Source organism: Henckelia pumila, unplaced genomic scaffold (assembly GCF_033568475.1).
Source record: "Henckelia pumila isolate YLH828 unplaced genomic scaffold, ASM3356847v2 CTG_466, whole genome shotgun sequence".
NCBI lineage: Eukaryota > Viridiplantae > Streptophyta > Magnoliopsida > Lamiales > Gesneriaceae > Henckelia > Henckelia pumila.
Window position 1 is genome coordinate 2,334,104 of NW_027331833.1, and position 23,095 is coordinate 2,357,198.

Consider the following 23,095-nt stretch of genomic DNA (forward strand, 5'->3'; position numbering starts at 1 on the left):
TTAATTTTTATTATTAAACTGTACGTGTTGAAATTTTGACTTACTATTTTAATGTAAAGCCGGGTGATGGACCAATTCAAGTGGTTTTTACTATTGCTTAGTAAGTAAAAAACACATGTCAGACAAAATATTATGTTATTTAAGTATTTGTATATATATATTTATTGAGAGAAAATTATCATTTCATATGGACAAAAAAAAGAATATAAAAACTCTATTATTAAAATAATACTATATTCTTTCGCATGGCATGGAACTAACCCCTATTTAAAGATTATCCACTAGATTATATAAAATATATAATTTTTTTAGAGAAAATAATTATTTTAAAAAAATTAATATAATATCTATTTTTTTTTTTGAGGAAATATCTATTATTTATTATTAGCGAGTGAATATAAGAATACTGTTTGAAACAATGAAGGAAAGAGGCAAGAAAGTTTCCATTTAGACCGAAATAGCGAACTATATATAATGTCTCCCTCCATTTCCAACTCCATTCTTGATTCTCTGAGTGTTCGGTTTCACTTCAAATCCATAGACAATGAATCCCTTTGCCTTGCAATCACAGGTTTCCCTTCCTTTCTCGCCATCGCAGCACCAAGAAACCCACCAGAAAACCGTAATTACAATCACCAAGCGTGGGATTTTGCTCAGACCTGCAGCTTCTCCATGTTTCACCAACTTCAGTCGAAGGAAAAATCCCATTTCTAAGGTTATTATGCTTTTCTTGATCTCTGAGTTCGCGGGAAAATAGAGAATAAGGGGATAAGTTGATTGGAAGTGATGAGAATTTCGTTTTTTTTTTAATGAATTAGCTTCAGTTCTTGAGATGTTTAAAATTTAATTAATGTGATGGTTCATAATGGTACAAAAAAGGAGTTAAATGGAGCGTTAATGATCGAAGATTTGATCTTTCTTGGACTTCGGCTTTGTGGGTTCTTTTCTTTTGTTGTTACGATTTTTGTCTGTTAATGTGTATTTGGTTTAATAGGCTGTGAGTTGCTCGATGTCACAAGATGTTGTATTGGAAAAAGATACAGCATTGGATGCTAAAGAAGCGGCGATATTGGTTTCCACTTGCATTACACGTAATTTACCGGCGGCTTTGACTTTAGAGCAAGGATTGGATTGTATTAAGGAGGCCGTGGAGGAATTGGTGGCCAATCCTCCATCATGTTCAAGCGGCATGTATAGATTTCAGGTACAAAAAAGTTGTTGCTTTTATTCTTTAGTTGCTGTGGATTGATTTGTATATGTTGATTTATCACCCTTGATTTATTTTGCAATACGATCCGAATTTATGCGACTTTGAAGTGTGATTCTATTTAGAGAAACATAATCTCTAGCTAAATGTACTCTTTTTTGGTTTTTGTGTATAGCTTGCTGTGCCTCCAAGTGCAAAAGCATTGAAATGGTTTAGTTGCCAGCCTGATGCATCAAAGGTGTATCCTTTATTTTTTCTCTCAAATGAGAAGGAGAATCCAACGTATAAATCGCTTTCTCTGGGAAGAACCAGGGGAGTTTTTGGCATTGGTTCAGCTGTCAACTTCAAGGAGACTTCCCCTGATGCTTCAGGAGAGAACACTGCAATTCAGAGGTAAATTTTGTTGCCTTTTGGTTTGCCTGCCTGTTATAAGTTATTCCGATTTGCCTAAAAGGAAATGTGATGTTTACACAGATCTCTCCCAGCTGAAACAACATCTTCAAAGGCTTATGGTTTCTTGGATATGGAGTTCAATTCAAAGATGTCTACCGTAAAGAATGAGACTGGTTCATTTGATCTTTTCATTCCCCAGGCATGAAATCACTCCTTTTCATGTTCCAAGTTCCATAGTATTATAGTAATATGTTTCACTATACATATTCAGCTTCTGCACTTTCTGATAGATGATTTTTTTAACAGCTTGAGTTGGATGAATTTGAGGATATTTCCTTTCTAAGTGCTACACTAGCATGGGATGACTCTTCGATATGTACCTTTACTGAAGCTGTTAAAAAATTTGAGCTCGCTTTCGACCAGGTAGACAAGTTTCTTGCTTTCTGTGTCCGTGTTTATTACTTGTCGTTTCTTCTCTGATGAAGAAGTGGAGACTATATGAGCTTTGTATTATCTAATTGCTATGTATTATGTCAAATATGAGCCACCATAGTTTATTGTTAGTGCCAAATTGCCTACTCAGTATTTAGGTTCATAATTTGCTGAGCGAAGAGTTAGTGCTTCATTTAGTACATAACTATAAATCGTAATCATTTATAGAATTTAAGTTATCTAATTGCTCACGAAACTACAAAAATTATTATTGCCATTTCTTGTTCTATGACCATTTTAACAGGACCAAATAGTGTAATGTCCCTTGTGATGTTGGATGCATTATATGTCAATTGTTTTGTTTCTGCATACGAATAAACTTTGTCCAGTCTCAAGATTTGTGAAACTCCACACCTTTAGAGTTTAGTCTTTTCGGAGCTTAATTTTTTGCGTTAATCTCATCCAATTTTATTGCTTCAGGCTAGACATTACTGCATAGATGGGATCGGATGGACTCGTTCTTCCCTTTTAAAGTTCAACAATGCAGAGGAACATGAACAAATGGTAAACAATCTACCCTGTGAATTCTTTTAGCATTTGGGTCTAGTTTTGTAGTTTATTTCCTTTTCCTCGTGTTCATTCCCACTGTCAACATAAACATGAGTTTTTGGTTCTTCTTCATGAATGCTAACTCACCAAATTAATACGAAAGAGGATTTAAATTTCCCCCAATATGCAAGTTAAATGATGCAACAATATTTTTGTAGGTACGCGTAAATGCTCTTTTGTTAGATGGAAAGAATCTTGAAGCCAACACAATGGTATCTCTCACATCCTTTCTATTATAAAATAAGCTTTTACTGTAATATTTTCTTTCTTTACATTCAACCAGTGTGTTTACGTAGACCAAATTTCTTGCAGAGAGATTCTTCAACTGGATTCCATCAGTTCTCTGCCAGGCTTTCACCGACTTTAGCTATTACGAATAACATGGTATGCAACCATATTAGTTACCCGAGGATTAATGCTTTCATATCTATGAAAAATGGTTGTTCTTCATATTTTTGCCATTGTCTGTTGATGTAAAATGATTTATACTGTAAACTTTATTTATATAAAATTGTTGTCTTATTTCCATATCAGGTAGATAAGTCGAATCAAGTTAACTCCTTCATCAACGATTGTCCCAATATCAATTCCGTATGGGCGAACCTTGTAGTTGAAGAATGCACTCGACTTGGTTTGACTGTAAGAAAAATATCTCAATCTATTATTGAGTTTGTTTGTTTTACACTCATCTAATTTATTTCTTTATCTAGTATTTTTGTGTAGCACCTGGATCAAGGTCTTCTCCCCTGACAATTGCTGCATCTAATCATCCCCTCACAACTTGTACTGTATGCATTGACGAACGATCCCTTGCATTCCATGCCCTTGGTTATGCCAAAGGTTCCAACAAACCGGCAGTGATCATAACATCGTCAGGCACAGCCGTCTCAAATCTTTTTCCAGCTGTAAGTTGTATGATACTATTGTAATTAGTAAAATTTTAATTTCCTTTTTGGGTTTTTTGTTTCATATTCTCGCCTCCTCCATTTTTGTAATAGGATTTTGTTATCCTGATTTATAGGTTGTGGAAGCTAGCCAAAATTTTGTACCACTTCTTGTTCTATCAGCTGATCGTCCTCCGGAGCTGGTAGATGTTGGGGCAAACCAAGCAATCAATCAGGTATGCCATGGTTTATTTCATGTTTGACAAAATGCCTTTTTTCCATTCTGCTTTTTCACATCTAATTATTCAACACGATTTATGCAAATATTATGTGTTGTCAGAGCATTTTCTCTTGATGAATCATTAAAATTTGTATGCAGGTGAATCATTTTGGTGTATTTGCAAGACAATTTTTCAGTCTTCAGACTGCTACTGATGAGGTTTCTGCGAGAATGGTTCTTACTACCGTGGACTCTGCAGTATACAAGGCAACCTCGACACCATGCGGTCCCGTACATATCAACTGTCCTTTCCGAGATCCACTAGCAACCAGTCAAAAGACTTGGAATCACAACTGTCTAAAAGGATTAGATCCTTGGATGTCGACTAACGAACCATTTACCAGCTATATCCCATTTCAACATACCTTGACAAGCAATCAATTGAATGGCCCTATGACTGAAGTTCTGAAACTGATTCAAGGAGCAAAGCATGGAATTTTAGTGCTTGGTTCGATTTACAAAGAAGATGACATGTGGGCAGCACTTCTACTGGCTAAACACTTATCGTGGCCAGTTGCAGTGGATGTCCAATCTGGCTTACGTTTGAGGAAATATGTGACGTCTTTTCTTGACAAAAAGAACATTTTATTTGTTGATCAACTTGATCAGTTGCTACTCTCAGATTCTATCAGATCTTGGTTGCAGGCTGATGTTATAGTCCAGGTACGATTAGTGTCTCGCTTAAATAATTGTAAGTGTTTAAGCATGCAGGTCATGTATTAAGGTCTAACAAAATTGTGAGTGAGCATTTGTTTTTGTATGGTGAAGTGCTTGATTCTTGTCCTTGTTTTCAAATATAGATTGGAAGCCGGATAACAGGGAGGCGGATTGCTCAGATGATAGAAAATTGCTTTCCATGCTCGTTTATCATGGTTGACGAGCATTCAGGTCGTCATGATCCTTCAAATATAATGACACATAGGATCGAAAGTACCATTACTCAATTCAGTGATTGCGTCATCAAACGCTGCACGCCACAAGAAAACCAGAAATGGACAGAAATTCTACGAGGATTGGACATGGCGGTATGCAACTTTAGTTTTACATTTGCTCTCTTTTTCCTTCTATTCATATATCGTTTTAATGAATTTATTGTGTTTCTCAACAGGTGGGCTGGGAGACATCATCTTTTATTAATTCGGAACATTCACTGACTGAACCTTATGTCGCACGTAAAATATTTGAAACCATTCGCTGTGGATCTGCTTTGTTTATCGGAAACAGCATGCCAGTACGTGATACAGACATGTATGGGAGTAGCTGGGTGCAATGCACGCACGATGGTTCACTGATGAGCAGCTCTGGATTACCATGCCACTATGTGCAGGTTAACAGCAATCGAGGTGCTAGTGGCATTGATGGTTTGATTAGCACTGCTGTTGGATTCGCAATAGGCACCAACAAACGAGTAAGTAACAAGACTATTCTCCTGGAACTTCTTTTGGCCGTGAATAATTTTTAATCGATCAATTTCATGCTATTTGTCTTTTTGGTTAAGTTATTATTGTAGCGTGCGCTGAAAACTGATGTTAACTCTGTAATATTCAGGTGCTTTTTGTGATAGGAGATGTTTCATTCCTGCATGATACCAATGGACTGTCACTACTTAGAGAACGGTATAGAGTTCTCTCTGTGTTTGTTTTTCTCATTTTTGTTCTTTTCCATTTTAATAAACATTGTTCACGTGTTTTATCAAGTTGTTGCATGCTTACAAACGTGAAACGAACGACAAATCGAGCAACATCTATAGTGTGTAAATTTCAGTGAACAAACACATACTAGCAGAAAAATAACCATCTTCTTGTGATCATGTAGTCATAAGTTTTTGAGATTTAAAAAAAAAATACAAAAACAGATAGATAGTATATGGTATTTATGGAAAATATGTTTTATTTTTCCACTTTTGAAAAATCCAAGAATGTAAAAAACACTTGGGTAGTCTATACTCTTTATGGAAAATATGGAAGGATTTGATGATGTTTCTTTTTACCATTGATGTAAACATTGTGTAGCTAGTTCCCTATGAATTCACATTTTTGTTGACCTTTTGTGTGCAGGGCATGCCGTAAACCGATGGTCATACTCGTGGTTAACAATCATGGTGGTGCAATCTTTAGCCAACTTCCAGTTGCTAGTACGATGGACAGAAGAATCATGGACCAGTTTTTCTACACAACTCACAATGTTTCACTTCGTGATCTATGCACGGCACATGGGTAAGAATCTTAGATTTTCCTTTCCACCCCATGCAAACTTCATACATTTAAAATCTTGATATTTGCTTGAATGTGAGTTTTTGGGTGGTCTGAGATGGATTTTAATCTCTCGATTTGCACATTTTTATTTACAGGGTGAAGCATATCCATGTGAAGACAAAAGGGGAGTTGGATGATGCATTGTTTACATCTCAGCGAGAGGATTTTGATTGCGTTGTGGAAGTTGAGAGCTCAATTGATACTAATGTCGAATTCCATAGGTAGCATAGTTTCTGCGATTCCCCTTCCAAATTAACTGTTCGATATGTTATTCCTTTGCTGATAACTTCTTTGCCACTTCTCAGCAATTTGAGGAATTTTACTCGCCAGGCATCTGATCATGCTTTAAGTGTCCTTTCAAACCTGTCAGTGTCTGATTCCACCTCAGAGGGTGACAAGTTTTATAAAATCGATAAACTGGCCTACTCTCAGTATAGGTGAGTTTTATGTCATATAAAATTAATGATCATATCCAATACAAAAAATTGTTAAATTGATATATTGTGCTTTTCCTGTTTATCTATGGCAGGGTTCAGCTAAATGCCCCACCCACTTCTGCTTCTAGGGGTTCTGACACCGCCACATCCTATAGAGATGGTTTTGTGATTAGTTTGACACTTGAAGATGGAAGTACTGGATATGGAGAGGTTCGTTTATACAACCATTCAATGTGTTTATTTACTCTTTTAACCATTGTTGTTCGAAACTATACGGTACAAAATAGTAGCTTGGGGTCTAGTTCTTGTTTGTGTTTATGTATTCTCCCTCTTTTTATCGTTCTATTACCATAACCTCCCACTTTTGCTTGCTAAATTCTTGTTTGTTCAACATTTAATGTTTTTCCTACTTTCGGCGCATTTTACATGATCTTCGAAATTTTGTTTCAAGATCCTAAAATTTTGCTGCTTGCACAGGTCGCGCCTCTTGAAATCCACCAGGAAAACTTGCAGGATGTGGAGGAGCAACTTCGATTTCTTACTCACGTCATAGAAGGGAAAACAATCGATAATGTATTACCTTTGTTGAAGTATTCCTTTTCTTCTTGGATATGGAACAATTTAGGAATTCCAGTAAGTATTTGCCAACCTCCATTCATATTTTTAACTCGTTAATTATAAAACTCAGATACTCTTCTTGTTTAGCCACACAATTAGATTCTTGTTACAGTTTCTTGATTCTGTTATCCTGATTTACTACAGCCAAGTTCAATCTACCCTAGTGTGAGATGTGGCTTAGAGATGGCTCTTCTCAGTGCAATTTCAAGTAGACAAGGCTGCACTTTATTGGATATTCTCCATCCAGGGAGAGAGTCATCCAGTGGGTCATCTTCAGTTGAAACCTGTGCTCTAATTGATTCTTATGGAACCCCTACGGAAACAGCTATCGTTGCCTCCAAACTCATCGAAGAGGGATTCAATGCCATAAAGATAAAGGTAAACACTTCATATCCCTATATCACTATATTACTTTAGACCATAAAAAGATGCTTTATTCATATAATTCTTCCGTGTTGGCACATTTATTGGAACTTTCAATAGGTGGCACGCCGGGGTGATCCTGATGAAGATATTGCTGTGATACAAGAGGTGAGAAAGATAGTGGGACAGGACATTGTGCTTCGTGCTGATGCAAATAGGAAATGGACTTATGATGAAGCCATCAAGTTTGCCAGTGCTGTCAAAGATTGTGGCCTACAGTATATTGAGGTGTGATTCGCATTTTATATTGGCCTAGATTGTGTTTTTTCGGGATTTCATACAGAGCGCATAAACACAATGATACTATCAGATTTGCCCGTCTTCATTATATTATGTAACACTTTTCTTTTCACAACTTTCAGGAGCCGGTTAATAATGAAGAAGATATAATCAAATTCTGTGACGAAACTGGCATGCCAGTGGCATTAGACGAATCCATCAACTATATTAGGGAAAACCCATTGAATTTCCTTCAAAAGTATATCCACCCTGGGGTAGCTGCCGTTGTAAGTATATATATTGAACTAATTCACATTGTTAGATGATACAATATACACTGATTTCAATTATCTAATGTTCTTGGAGGTTTCCTTTGTGTCATGTGCTAATTAATTTCACAAAATATAATTTTCAGGTCATAAAGCCGAGTGTAATCGGAGGTTTTGAAAATGCAGCACTGATTGCCCGATGGGCTCAGCAGCATGGCAAGATGACTGTCATTAGTGCTGCATTTGAAAGTTCGCTTGGTTTGTCTGCTTTTGTTCAATTCGCACAGCATCTGGACCTAGAAAGCGCAGAAATGCGAAAATTGATGAAAAAGGAATCTGAAATATCCATAGCACACGGTTTTGGAACTTACAAGTGGTTTAAAGAACATGTGACAGCTGAGCCTCTGAATTTCCATCACAGTCCTGACCATGGCTCGGTTGTGGCATCTGTTGTTGATGCTGGACGACTCCTGCAGCAAGGTCGATTAAACTCTGATGTGATTGTTAGGAGCTCTATTCAAGAACAAGTGAAGGATTACCAGTTGCCAGTTGATGTACAAGGCATATCGGTTTCTCTCAAAGTTCATGAGACAGGGGAAAGCAGTGATGTAAGTAGCAAATAACAAGTTTTTGCTTGAAAACTTGAGGATTAATTGAAAGCTGTAGCAAGTTCTCAACTTTCTTCTTCTTCTTTTTCTTCATGTTCTTTATCAAAGCAGGGTACTGCAGTTGTGTTTCTTCACGGGTTTCTCGGAACAGGTGAAGATTGGATCCCGATCATGAAATCTGTTTCAGGCTCGACTCGATGCATTGCCATCGACCTTCCTGGTCATGGCGAATCAACACTGCAATATCATGGTAGTGGCAATGGACGTTTGGACCGCCCAAACTTATCCATCGAGGTTATGGTTGACATATTATGCAAGGTGTTGGACAACCTTGCTCTTAAAAAAGTCGCACTCGTGGGATATTCAATGGGGGCACGTATTGCTTTATACACTGCCCTAAAATGTAGCAATAAGGTACAATCACAGATACAAACATTAACACTACTTTCTGAAATCAAATTTTTGGATTACTTATATTAAACCTCTATGATTGTGCTTCCAAAGGTGGAAAGAGCTGTCATTATTTCTGGAAGCCCCGGTTTGATCGACACAAATGCGAGAACAACCCGTAAGGCCAAAGATGACTTCAGAGCAAGCACACTTGTCTCGAATGGATTGAAACGATTTTTAGATACTTGGTACGCGGAAGAACTGTGGACGAGGTACTTTATAGCTACCATTACATCTTTTTTTTTTTTTTCTAACAAAAAGTGAAATTTGGCTCCTAAAAACTTGACATTTTGCTGTCGTTTTTTTCATGATGCAGCTTAAAAATTCATCCACATTTCAACCAGATGGTCAAGAATCGATTGCAGCACAACGACTTACACAATCTTGGGAAAGTCCTGTCTGATATGAGCATCGGAAGGCAACCGTAAGTTTGGAATCTTTACTGTTTCTTGAAAGTTCAAAACTATTCATAAATGTGTATTTCGAGTGATCAAACGCGCTTTCCGTCATAACAGATCATTGTGGGAAGATTTGAAGCAAAACAAAGTGCCTCTTCAGATCATAGTAGGTGGAAATGATGCCAAGTTCAAGAAAATCGCTAACGAGATGGTGTCGAGACTCTACAGTGCGCACGAGGTCGTAGAGCCAGCACAGATTATTGAAATCCCAAATGCAGGACATGCCGTGCATATTGAGAATCCCCTTGCTGTTATCAGTGCTATCAGGCAGTTCATAACAAGGAAAGATTAGAATAAAACTTTGGTTATAAGGTAAATTATGCATTGTTTCATTCACTTTAGGTGGTAATATAATAACACTGATAGAGGTAATTAAAGAGAAGGGAAGAAGTCCCCTTTTACGAATAAGTAACGGGTTCATTCCCTCTTGGTATAGGCTACGGTTAAAATTGAATAAGATCCAATTGTATTTGTAAAGGCAGAATTTTTTGCTAAAAAATAAAGATGAAATTTATTTATTTGTTCTTTCACCTTTTATTTTGGGTTCATTTTGTTCTTTTTTTTTAATTTCTTTTTGTTGTTATGATGAGTGAGGGGAAAAATATCAAAGTTTTTGGTATACGAAGTTAACCTAAATAATCCCCGATCTGTCGGGGTGAAAAAAATAAGTCAACTCAACACGAATCGATCCGAAAAATATCGGGTTAAAGTTGGAGGTTTTTGAGTTCGGGTCGAATCTTGTTGACTCGAACTAACCCGAAAAATTTAATCGAGTTTGGGTTGGGTTTGGGTCAGCCCAAGTTCTTACTGCTCCTACCAGTGTCATTTTTATCATCCCATGAGTTAAAACTTGAATATTCTCACTTTTGTCTAATAATGGTGTTAATTGAATTTGTACTGATAGTTCATTTGCCCAATGATCTATCTTTGATTTTCTTTCTTTGGCTGTTGAACATCCTAAATCTAAGATATTTTGTTTCACAAATCCTGATGTTTTTGATTCTCTAAGAATATCTCTAACATCTTTATAAGATCCAGAGTATTGGTCTCTGTTATATTTAAATTCTTCATCATCTCTTCTACCACTACCTTCTACATTCGTTCGTAGATTTAATCGTGGTCTAGAATCATCTTCAGATTCTGATTCTGAAATATCCATATCTTTGTATTGTTCTGAGTCCTGATGTGAATGATATAATTCTGAATGATATAATTCTTCTGTATTTACTCCTATTTGTTCAAAATCAGATGAGTCGGTTTCACTAAACATCTTCATATTTATGTTTGCCATAACTAAGGGGATTTCTATACCATAATTCAATTTTGAATGGTGGTTCTTCTTCCATTTTTCTTTTTCCTTTATCTATTGGAAGAACTTCCTTAAGATAGTTTAATATTTCATTACTATGTCTTTCTTGTTCAATTATTAATCTAGTCGTTGCTAAATCAATATATTCTTTGAAATTCTTCTCTAATTCTTGTATTGATAGATTGATCTTATTAATATTATTTTTTAAATCTCCTAGATCTTTTTTTAATTTTATTAAGGACGTCATTGCGATGAGGTTGACTCATTAACAATAGCTTGTTTAATTTTAAGAATATTTTGATTCATGGTTCCAATCTTATCAAGAATATCTTCATCATTTCTAGCAAATGATAATGATCTTCTTGGTACAGACTGTTTTGTGATTTGGAGGTCATTTGAACTCCATCTTTTATAGGGATTTATTTCTTCAATAAATGCTTTTCGAGGGTGTTCAATTCTTGTAATATTTTCAAACATTCTTTCAACAGAAATAATTGGTTTTGTTGAAATTATTCTTGTTTGAGAATTATTACTTATTGCTAAACCGAAAATATAGTTTATATTGATCGGATGGTTTCCTGTTAACATAAGATTATTTTTATAAAAGTAATAATCTAATGTTAAAACGTCATTTATGTTTTTATCAAAAAGAGATATATTGTATTGTGGATAAATACAAAATTTCATCTTTTTGTAACATAAATTTCCTTCAATTTTTCCAAGGATAGAATCCTCGAAATTACGTATTCTTTTGTCACGAACTGTTATTTCAATTGGTGTATCTATTCCTTCTGGATAGTGAGCTGATATTATTATTTCAATTCCTCCGATATGAACATATTTCAGTTCAGATCGTTCTTTTTCACTGGATTTTGCCATGATGGTATTAATATCTTGAGTTATTAATAACTTCAGAGTATTAGACCTTGATTCGTTATTTATTTTACAAGATCGTTCTTTTGTACGAATCGAATAATAAATTAAATTTTTCCTGGGATTAATAAAATTTGAAATCTTACTTAGTATTCCTGGTTGGTCTATTAGATTTGTTTTTGAATTAGAAAACCCTGTTTTTTGTATTTCAGCAAACTTGCTTTGATTGAATATAATATTCAAATTATACTCTTGGTTTTCTTCAGATTCTTCAGATTCATCGACCAGATTGTTTTGATTTGGAATTGTTACTTCTGTCATTTTAACAGATGATAGAACTTCTTAATTTTCTTAAGACTATTAAAAGTCTTTTTGTCGAATCTATCTGTTCTAATAAATTCTAAAAATCTTCGAAACTATCAATTGAAGATTGACAATTTTTAAGATGTTTCAAATTGTTTTCACAATTTTCTATATCAAAATTTATATTTTGAGAATATAAATTAAAGATATTCATTTTTGTATTTTCATACATTTTTCATTTAGTAAAAATTGTTACTTTTATTATTTTGTTTTTGTTGATCGGATTTTGATAACAAAGTTTGTTCTTATTCATAACATATTGTTATGTCTTCAATTTCATCATTTTCAGAAATTTGAATTATCATTTTCCAGTTGCTTGAAAAATGTTCTTTTTTATGATTTTTGAAATAAAAGGTTTGGAGATCTTTTATTTTATTCCATAATTAATCTATTTGACGTAAATATTTTAGTAAGATTATTTTATCTAATAAATTTTTAATCTCAATATCTAAAGTTAATCCAGGTATTAATAATTTGCTTTATTTTAAGCTCTGATACCAGGTTGCGGAATTCTTCAAATTCTTATGAATTTTCTTATTCATGGATTTACAGATCTGATTCATGGATTTTCAGATCTGATTCATTTATAACAGATAAATGTTTTCCTATTAGTTTGGTTTCATTCATGGATTATTAATACAAATTTTAGTTGATAAATTGATTCAAATATGGTTAAATCAGAAGTATTTAAACGATATTCACGAAATGTATCATATTCATGATCATCTTCTATTTCGAACCAGTTTTTTATTATTAATCTTCCATTTCTTATAAAGGATGATGACATGATTAATGTATTTTGACTATTTCTTTGAATTAAGGGCTGCAGGAGGTTTAGGAAGGTTACCTTGTTTGAATGAATCTTGGTTTTGAGCAGAGGCCAAATCCTTGCTTTCCCTTAACGATCACTTGATCAACTGGTACTTGCTCTATGGATCTCCAGGTTTACTCTTAACCATGAATATTCAATGATTGGTTTCCAACCTTATCCTCCTTACGCCCTGCTTGTTTAGTTATTAGCCATAAGGCTTATTTTGTTTCTGATTTTATGTTTCTTAGTTTCTGATAGTTTTTATACGTCTTGTATGAACCAGATTGTAAGAAACTTTAAAAAGAGAGAGATACTCAAACTTCACTTACCATTTTACAGCACAAAACATCTCCTTTTATAGGCGTGGAGAAACGCATACATAATTAAAAATAAAAGAAAAGAGGGGGAACACCCGACACTACATAATGGAACAGCTCATTTTACATCTGAGTGGATGCCTTTAACATGTGGTGTGGTCCACGATTTCATTTGTTTTTACATTGTGTCACTCTCTGAATCACTTGTGCATTCGGACCATTTCTTTATTGGTTTGTCTTCTTTGGCAGCTGGTTTGTCCTCTTTGACATCTGCTTCTTCTGTCTGAATGGGTTGACAATGTCCACATTTGTGAGTGGATATCATTGTTCTTAGTTTTTGACATAACATTTGTTGGGTTTCTCGGGTCATGTCAACTCTTGCTTCATAGATTGGAGCTTCGAATTGAGCTAACATGGCTTGTTCTTTCTTTTGGATTGTCTCCTTGTGTCCAGTGGTTAATAAAATTTTACTGGTTGAAAAATTTATTTTAACCTTTGAGTTTCCATCAATCTTTCCTGTCTTTGAGATCATATCAATCAATGTCTTTATTCTTATCTCAGGAAGTGTTGAGATATCCATTACTGGTTTCTCTTCATTTGATCCTTCGAATAAGAACTTGTCTTTTTGTTTTCGACATTGAATATATACCATTGGTTGATAGAATTTGTTATCATCCCAATCTGGAAGGGTTGAGTGAATACTCAATGTTAATACTGGATCGTCCTTAAAGACTGCTTTCTTGAACTGGATGATACTATTTCTCAACTGATATGAAAATAGTTCTATTTCTTAATTGTTGGGACTGACTTCCAATCTACTTAATAATCCATTTGAAAAGAATCTTGCGACTTCATGCGCTGGAGCACCTTGCAGTGTTCTTGCTCTTGATATGCTCTGTGTGTCACAAGTTTGTAGCCAAGATTCTGCAGATGGTTTGGCTATTCTCAAATAGTTTAGTGTTTCAAAGAATTCGGTCTTGAGTTTTTCTGAAAAATTTGTTTTCTCAAAAATTGGTTTTTGTGGTCGCAGATTGACCATCTTTCTTTCTTTCTTTTCAAGGGCACTTTTAAACGTCCTTTATTCTTTTTTATTTTTCTCGGTGCTGGCTGTGTCCATCGGTTCTTTTTTCTTTTCTTTTTCTTTGTCAGTGTTGGCTGTGACCACTGACTGTTTCTCTTTTATCTCCATTATTTTGTCAAATGGAGTTGACATTTTGATTGGTGTTCTTGGTGAGGATGATGATGATGAAGTTATCATCTTTTCTTTTGTCCTTTGAATTTTTCTACTCAAATTCCTTTCTTTTAGTTGAAGAATTTGAATTTCTTCCTGCAATTCAATCAATTGTTCTTTTAATTGACTTAGTTGCTCCATCTTGATTATACTCTGCACAAGAAAACATATTTATATATATAATGGTTAGTAAAATAACTCTTTTCGTGAGTAATTCGGATAGTTTTATTATGCGTATCATTTCATTTATAAATTATTTTGCAAGAATTGAATCAATCTTAAATTGATTATTTTACTCAAAGAGTAATTTATGTTTCTGAATATAAATCTCATTTCATCAATTTATATTCCCCATGCTTTATGAGGCATGTTCGGATGACTAAAAGTCATAAAATAATTCATGTTTCTGAATATAAATCTCATTTCATCAATTTATATTCCCCATGCTTTCTGAGGTATGTTCGGATGACTCACAGTCATTTTCTGGATCACTTAGGATCTCCTTTATTATTCCGTTACTACGGATAGTATAGTTTGGATGAAGTTCTCTGGTTAATGCGTCGGGTAATGAATTATCCGTTCCTTTGACATGTTGGATCTCGAACTGATAATGGTTCAATTTCAATTGCCATCTAATTAGCTTTGCCGCATTTCTCCCTGCATTTCTTGATATTTTCCTTGTTTTGAAATATGTTAAATTCATATTATCTGTTCTTACTAAAAACGGTTTAGAAATAAGATAAATTTCATAAGTTCTAATTGTGAATATTAAAGCTAATAATTCTTTTTCATTCGAATGATAATTTAATTGTGCACCTTGAAAAGTTCCTGATGTATAGTTGCATAATTCTTCATTATTTCTAGTAGCTGTTTTAGTAAGTTCTTCTAAATTTCTTTCTCCAGTATAAGCTTTTAAACATGCTCCTCAGTATTCATCTGAAGCGTCTGTTTCAATTATTATTATATCTTTATTTGAAGGAAAATATAATTCAGGAAGATTACTAATTATTTTTTTTTAATAGTGTCTATGTAATTAGTATCTTCTTTCGACCATTTCCACTTATAGTCATGTTTAAGTTTTACCTGAAGAGGTTTTTTGATTTCTGCAAGTTTCTTAATGTAATTTCCAGAATAAGTTAATAATCCTAAAAATCTTCTTAATTGATCTTTATCCTTGATTTCACTAGGAAAATCATGAATTTTCTTAAGTATATGCGGTTGTAAACAATGTTTTCCATCTTCTATTTGTAATCCTAAATAATTTATTTTTATTTTGAATAATTGTGCTTTCTTTTCAAAAAGTATAATTCCATCTTTATGACAAATATCTAAAACTGTCATGAGATCTTTATAATGTTGATCTAGTGTTTTTGAATAAATTAATATGTCATCTATATAAACGCAACAAAAATCTATATATGATTTAAAAGATTCATCCATATATCTTTGAAAGATATCTGGTGCTTGTTTAAGTCCGAAAGGTAATACAGTCCATTGATACTGTCCTTTTGGACAACTGAATGCTGTAAGTAATTGTGTTTGTGGTTCTAGTTGAATTTGCCAGAATCCTGATTTACAATCTAAACTGGAAAAATATTTCATTTCTCCTATATAAGATAGTAAATCATTCTTATTTGGTATATAATATTCATCCATAATTGTTGCTTTATTCATCTTTCGATAATCAATTACCATTCTTTTCTTATCAGTATCTTTCTTACTGACATAAAAGGCTGGTGAAGAGTGTGGACTTTTACTAGGGATGATTATCTTAAGTTTTAATAATTCTTGAACTTCTTTTTCAAATATTTTTGCATCATCCATGTTACATCTTCTTGGTGCTTCACGGATTGTGATATTAAGGTCTTTGAGTTTTATTGAAGCAATGATTGTTTTTTTTTCTTAATTTTGTCCTGAGGATTTTCAGAACATATATCATAAAATTTCCTCATGATTTTTTTTTCAGGATTAATCGTTAAAATATTTTTTATTTTTAGTTCTATTGGATTTGTATTTCGTTTATGAAAATTCTTTGTAAATCCTTCATTTCCTACGCGAAATGCTGTTCGTATTTTGGGAATATAAATCATTGATGATCCTTTGTTTAAAGTTATGTGATCTTCAAATTGTGTAAAGGGAAGATATTCTCTTAAAAAGTTATTTCCTATTATAATGTCAATTCCTGATTCTATTTGATATATAATGGTTATTACAAATTTTGTTTCTTCTATTTCTATTTTTAATTTTTCTGCTACTGTATTAAGCATGATTATTGATCCATCTCCTATTCGAACTTTTAATCCTTTATCATATTTCTTCCAATAATGATTTGGAAGTATATGCTTGCTTCCTAAACACATACTTGCTCCTGTATCAACATAAGCATGTATATGATATGGTTTATGTTCTTTGATTTTAATTTGAATTTTTATATATATATATACTATTTGGATTAGTTTTGTTTTTATTATCCATTCTCTCATTTTTTTATTTTTTTATTTTTTTATTTTTAAGAGATAAGGGTAAAATTGGTATTTAGAAACAAAAGTTTCTCTCTCCAGGAGTTGAAAGTAAGTTTTATTTATGTAGGGATTTATAAATAAGTTATAAAGTGTTTTAGGGAGTGATTGACAATTAACCCTATATTTATTCTCTCATACTGTTTTTCGAAAGAAAACAAGGACACGTGACATTGATATCTACCTACACAGTTTTCAGCTATCCAATATTACAAGTTAGGTGTCGTTCAAATAAATATTAAAATTGAAAGAAACGTATATAAAAAGATCAAAATTGGCATTATTAGATACTTCCTCTCTCATTTACGAAATCTTTCACACTAAGATTTTTTTTCAAGAAATTGAAATTTTTTCTAAAAAAATATCATAAAAATATTTAACAACTATTTGCACATGCTTTACAACTATCTATCTGATCGCTGAGGATCAATGTAAAAATAAAGAGGCCAAAGAATGATAAAAATAATGTTTTCTCATTAATTGTTTCGAACAGGACCTCTTACATATATATAAAGAACTAGCTCTAACATTACAGTAGACAAAGAAAGGAAAGATTGGCCTAATTACATGCTAATCAAATCAAGAATAATTACGGTGAAGATTTGGAGAATCAATATTTGTCCAGATTGATACTTGACATATTTTAACACTCCCCCTCAAGTTGGAGCATGGATGTTGGAGATGCCCAACTTGCTCAAATGAGAGTGAAAGAGCGATTTTCCAAGTGATTTAGTAAACATGTCGGCAATCTGATCACGTGACAGCGTAAAGGTAGTAGAAATAAGTCCGGACCGAATTCTTTCCCTGAACACGTGACAATCCATTTCAATATGTTTTGTTCGTTCGTGAAAGACAGGGTTCGCCGCAATATGTAGTGCCGCTTTATTATCACAGTGCAATATGGCAGGACCTAGATTAGTGATTTGTAAATCTTGTAAAAGATATCGCAACCAAGTTAGTTCGCATGTAACTGCTGCCATTGCTCGATACTATGCCTCCACCGAAGAACGAGAAACAGTTGCTTGTTTCTTTGTTTTCCAAGAAATAAGAGATGAGTCAAGAAAGACACAATATCCAGAGACCGATCTTCTTGTCGTGGAACAACCTCCCCAATCTACATCACAGTAACCAATCAAATTTAAATTATTTTTTCTTGAAAGAAAAATACCTTGTCCAGGTGATCCTTTTAAATATCGTAAAACTCGAAGAGCTGCATCAAGATGTGGATTGCGAGGTTGGTGCATGAATTGACTAAGAAGCTGCACTGAATAAGTGATATCGGGACAAGTGATTGTAAGGTAAATAAGTTTTCCAACGATTCTTCTATACAGGGAAGGATTATTAAGTATTTCACCATCTGTTTGGGTAAGTTTTATGTTTTGTTCCATGGGAAAAGTCATTGGTGCAGCTCCAAGAAGACCATTCTCATCGAGCAGATCTAACGTGTATTTTCGTTGGGAGATAGAAATTCCTAATTTCGATCTAGCCACTTCTATTCCCAAAAAATACTTTAATTTTCCTAAATCTTTTATCCGAAATTGCTCATTGAGAAAGCTTTTGAGGGTCTTTATGGCAGTAGGATCATTTCCCGTGATGATCATGTCATCAACGTATATTAATACGGCTGTGAATGAATCCCCACATGATCTTGTGAAAAGTGAATAATCTGCCATAGATTGCTTATATCCAGTTTTTGAATAGCCGTAGAAAATTTAGAGTACCAATTTCGAGAAGCTTGCTTTAATCCATAGAGCGACTTTTTCAGCTTGCAAACAAAATTCTCCCCCTGTTGGATATGTCCAGGTGGTGGAAGCATGTATACTTCTTCATTTAGGTCACCATGAAGAAAGGAATTTTGAACATCAAGTTGATGAAGAGACCAATCACGGGCAGCTGCTATAGCAAGTAGGCAACGGACTGTAACTAGCTTGGCAACCGGCGCAAATGTCTCATTGTAATCTAACCCTTCAACTTGATTATATCCTTTAGCAACGAGTCTCGCCTTGTAACGCTCGATGGATCCATCCGATTTGTACTTAATTTTATACACCCACTTGCAACCAATTGGTTTTTTTCCTTTAGGCAAAGGAGTAAGGATCCATGTCCCATTTTCTTCTAATGCTTGAATTTCCAAACTCATGGCTTCTTGCCACTTAGGATCCTTCTTAGCCTGGGCAAATGTGTTAGGTTCAACAAGACTAGAGATATTGGCAATAAAGGAACGATGAGAAAAAGATAAGTTTGTGTAACTTATAAAATTTTCTAAAGGATAACGAGTGCCCTTACATGTGGCTGCCGTTGAAGATGATGATGATCTTGGGGAAAGAAACTTGGTTTGAGAGCAATGAAAATCTTGCAGCCAAGTTGATGGACGTCGGATACGCTCCGATTTGCGTAATATACTTTCATTTGGTTGAGCGATTGGAGGTGTCATGTTGTATGTTGGATTTTCATGAATGATGAGGTCACTGTTTGTATTTTCTAAATTTTCATGATTATTTTGTGTTTTGGAAGGAGTGACATGTTCATGTATAGCTAAAGGCAGCACCAAAGTGTTTTTTTCACTGTTTTCCTCCATAGAACTAAAAGGGAATACATGTTCATGAAAAATAACATCTCGGCTCAAAAAAATTGTTTTTGTCTCTATGTCATAAACTTTATAAGCCTTTTGACCAATAGGATATCCAACAAAGATACATTTTTTAGCTCGTTGTTCAAATTTATGATTTGGTTTGACATTGGTAGCAAAACACAAAAACCCAAACACACGTAAATGGTGATAAGTTGGTGGCTTGTTGTAGAGAATTTCAAATGGTGTTCTTTTCAAAAGAAAAGGTGTAGGCATGCGAGCACACTTTCCCCCCAAAAATTTAAAGGTAGATGAGATTGGAATCTTAAGGCTCTAGCTACGGCTAGGATATGACGATGTTTTCGTTCAACAACACCATTTTGTTGAGGTGTGTAACTAACTCTAGTTTCATAAATTGTTCCGTGATTATCAAAAACATTTCGCATGGAGTAAAACTCGGTGCCCCTGTCTACTCGAAATCTTTTAACTTTTCTGTTAAATTGAGTTTGAACAAAGGCAAAAAAGGATTTTAGCAGAGGTTGTGTCTCAGATTTATATCGCATAAGAAATATCCAAGTGTATATAGAAAAATCATCATCAATAGTTAAAAAATAATAAGCACCTGAAAGAGATTTAACACGAAAGGGTCCCCAAGTGTCACAGTGTATTAATTCAAAAGTTTCATTTGTAGAAATAGAACTTATGCCAAAGGGTAGTCTAGTTTGTTTAGCTAAAGACAGATGTCACAAACTTTATTTGAATGAATAGAATGTTCACCGATCGATTGGGTGAGATGCTTCATAGGTTGTATGGATGGGTGACCTAGTCGTTTATGCCAAAGATCATATCTTGAAGATTCATTATTTGCTTTAGGAATTGGTTGATTTGGTGGAGCTGAAGTGATATAGTAGAGTCCATTATGTTGCTTCCCCAATCCAATCATCTTCTTCGTTGACAAGTCCTGTAAAAGACAAAATTCAGAAAAAAAAAAGTGACAGAACAATTTAAGGATTTGGTTATTTTACTAACAGATAATAAATTGACACAAAAGGATGGCACACAAAGGACATCTTGAACCGTAAGATTTGCACTGAGTTTTGCAGATCCAATTAAAGTAACGTGTGCTTTGTTTCCATTTGGTAGTCCAACAGAAGAATGCAAGGAATTTTTTGTGTCATGTAATAATTTAGATGTTGATGCCATATGGTCAGTGGCACCACTATCAATGATCCATCCTGTAGGAATTTCAGAGTTAATATGACATGAGGAACAAAAAGGAGTATTCAGACCTGTAACGTTAGCCTTTCCTTGAGTGTCTCCATTGTTCAAAAGAGCCCAGAGTTGTGCATACTGTTCATGTGTGAAATTTGGAGTCTCTACCTTGGAGTTGTTGGCAAAGGATTCGTTCTTTCCTTTATGTCTGTCATTGTTTTTGTGGTTTTTGTGTCCAGTAGGGAAGCCATGCAAGTAATAACATCTATCAATGGTATGATTGTTCCCATTGCAATTACCACAGTGCAACTTCATTTTGGCCTTGTGTGATGGATTGCTCCCGTAATGATTCTTTCGGGTATCTACCAACATGGCCTCTTTAGAGACAATCAAGTCTCTCTGTTTTTCTTCATTTAAAACCATGGAATAGACTTTCCCAACAGAAGAAAGAGGTTGCATAAGGATAATTTGACCCCGAACTGCGGAATATGATTCATTTAAGCCCATAAGAAATTGCATCACCCTTCCTCTTTGTTCTCGCTCCTCCACTTTCTTCATAGCACCACAAGTACATATTGGAAGATCATTATATGAAGAAAGTTCATCCCACAACCCCTTCAGTTTTGTGAAGTAAACGGCAACAGACATGTGACCTTGTTGCAGTGAAGCGATATCTCTTTCGATTTGAAAGGTTCTAGGAGCATTGTTTCGAGAAAACCTTTCTTTTTAAATCAGCCCAAACTTCAGCGGCAGATTCGGCATAAATTACGCTATTTGCGAGATCAGGCTCAATAGAGTTAAGGATCCAAGATAAGACCATGTCGTTGCATCTTTTCCATGAGAGGAAAGTTTCAGCAGTTGACGTTGGTTTCTCGAGGGTTCCATCAATGAAACCTGTTTTGTTTTTGGCACTGAGAGCTATGCTCATCGAATGACTCCAAGTGCCGTAGTTATCCCCATTCAAAGGTTTATTGACCAAAATAATTCCAGAATGATCCGAGTGGGGGAGAAGAAGAGGGTCGGAAGTGTCGGCATCACTTCCTCCGAGCCTTTTTTTAGGAGTTTCTTCTGTCATATTATTCTGAAATATAGACAGCTAATATTCCCAGAAACGTGAAGCTCTGATACCATGTAAAAATAAAGAGGCCAAATAATGATGAAAATAATGTTTTCTCATTAATTGTTTCGAACAGGACCTCTTACATATATATAAAGAACTAGCTCTAACGTTACAGTAGACAAAGAAAGGAAAGGTTGGCCTAATTACATGCTAATCAAATCAAGAATAATTACGGTGAAGATTTGGAGAATCAATATTTGTGCAGATTGATACTTGACATATTTTAACAATCAAGATCTATGCTTATATCGATCGAGTGTAATTTAATTGTAATATAATAAATGTTAGTCACATTCTATTTTTATCTTTTCTTTCACTGATCATATGAATATATATTACCCCAAATAAATCTTTCCATGTATATAATTGTAAGTATTAGCTAGTAAATATTTGTGTATGTTTAGTTGTTGTTAATCTGAATATTTCCACGTATTGTTAAATTAATTATATTTCATAATTAGGGTATATGACAGATGATGACTCATACGGTGCAATAATTGTCCTTACAATGAGAGTGGCACCTGAAGTTTGGAGTTTGGGATGTTATAGAGTTTAAAATATTGAAGTTATAATATCGTTATCACCAAAATATATAATTGTTGATAAAACGATAAACACTTGAATAAATTATGAATGATAACACATTTTTTTCATGATGTACTACTTTAGTTTTTATTAATACAGTACTGAACAAACACATTATTCTAAAAAGCGCCAAAAATCATAATTAAGTGCGAAGCATGAAAAAAGTTTTAATTCGGGTAATAGCGATTAACTTATAGTTGGACATATTAAGCATGAAAAAAATGACATCTTGTTAAATAAGATTTTATTTTAAATTCATTTTTTTTAAAAAATATTTTTCTTTTTTTTAAACAAAATATTTTTTACCTTTTAATTTCTAAATTTAAGATGCTAAATATTTTACAATAATATTTTTTTTAAAAAAATAATAATGCATCTAATGTTTTTAATGGTTTGATCTTGATAATAAAAAATTTTCTAAAATTTTTACATTTATTGTTAAATTTTGTATTTTTTAGTGTGTTCTTAATTTAATCTATTGGCATGATTTGATATAATTAAAATTATGTCTAAAAGTTTTAAAAAAAATTACATAAATTTTCATACCAAACCAAATTCCACTTGTGAAAATTAAAAAGTACCGGTCAACTCATTTATTCTACATGGTGAGCATGAAGTGGGCATATAGTGTTGGACACCATAAA

At 33.9% G+C, this 23,095-nt stretch overlaps 2 protein-coding genes across 2 annotated transcripts; one reads left to right on the forward strand and one right to left on the reverse strand.

Annotated features, from left to right (window-relative positions):
* The first annotated feature begins 483 nt into the window (after nucleotides 1-483).
* On the forward strand, nucleotides 484-10,060 carry LOC140872449 (protein PHYLLO, chloroplastic). Its single transcript, XM_073275288.1, has 28 exons — nucleotides 484-715; nucleotides 995-1,204; nucleotides 1,383-1,600; nucleotides 1,682-1,799; nucleotides 1,907-2,023; nucleotides 2,513-2,596; nucleotides 2,800-2,853; nucleotides 2,954-3,025; nucleotides 3,176-3,280; nucleotides 3,352-3,546; nucleotides 3,663-3,761; nucleotides 3,905-4,468; nucleotides 4,606-4,830; nucleotides 4,914-5,213; nucleotides 5,354-5,421; nucleotides 5,863-6,021; nucleotides 6,156-6,281; nucleotides 6,366-6,497; nucleotides 6,590-6,707; nucleotides 6,975-7,130; nucleotides 7,260-7,493; nucleotides 7,599-7,766; nucleotides 7,901-8,044; nucleotides 8,173-8,634; nucleotides 8,746-9,048; nucleotides 9,139-9,296; nucleotides 9,401-9,508; nucleotides 9,600-10,060. Exons 1-28 carry the CDS (start codon nucleotides 545-547, stop codon nucleotides 9,832-9,834), a joined length of 5,103 nt encoding a protein of 1,700 aa, XP_073131389.1. The 5' UTR covers nucleotides 484-544; the 3' UTR covers nucleotides 9,835-10,060.
* A 9,903-nt stretch (nucleotides 10,061-19,963) lies between these two features.
* Nucleotides 19,964-21,509, reverse strand: LOC140872676 (uncharacterized). The gene is made up of 2 exons (XM_073275560.1): nucleotides 20,824-21,509; nucleotides 19,964-20,495 (listed from the first exon to the last, which is right to left on the reverse strand). The coding sequence occupies exons 1-2, from the start codon at nucleotides 21,392-21,394 to the stop codon at nucleotides 20,452-20,454; spliced, it is 615 nt and encodes a 204-aa protein (XP_073131661.1). The 5' UTR covers nucleotides 21,395-21,509; the 3' UTR covers nucleotides 19,964-20,451.
* Nucleotides 21,510-23,095: the final 1,586 nt, after the last annotated feature.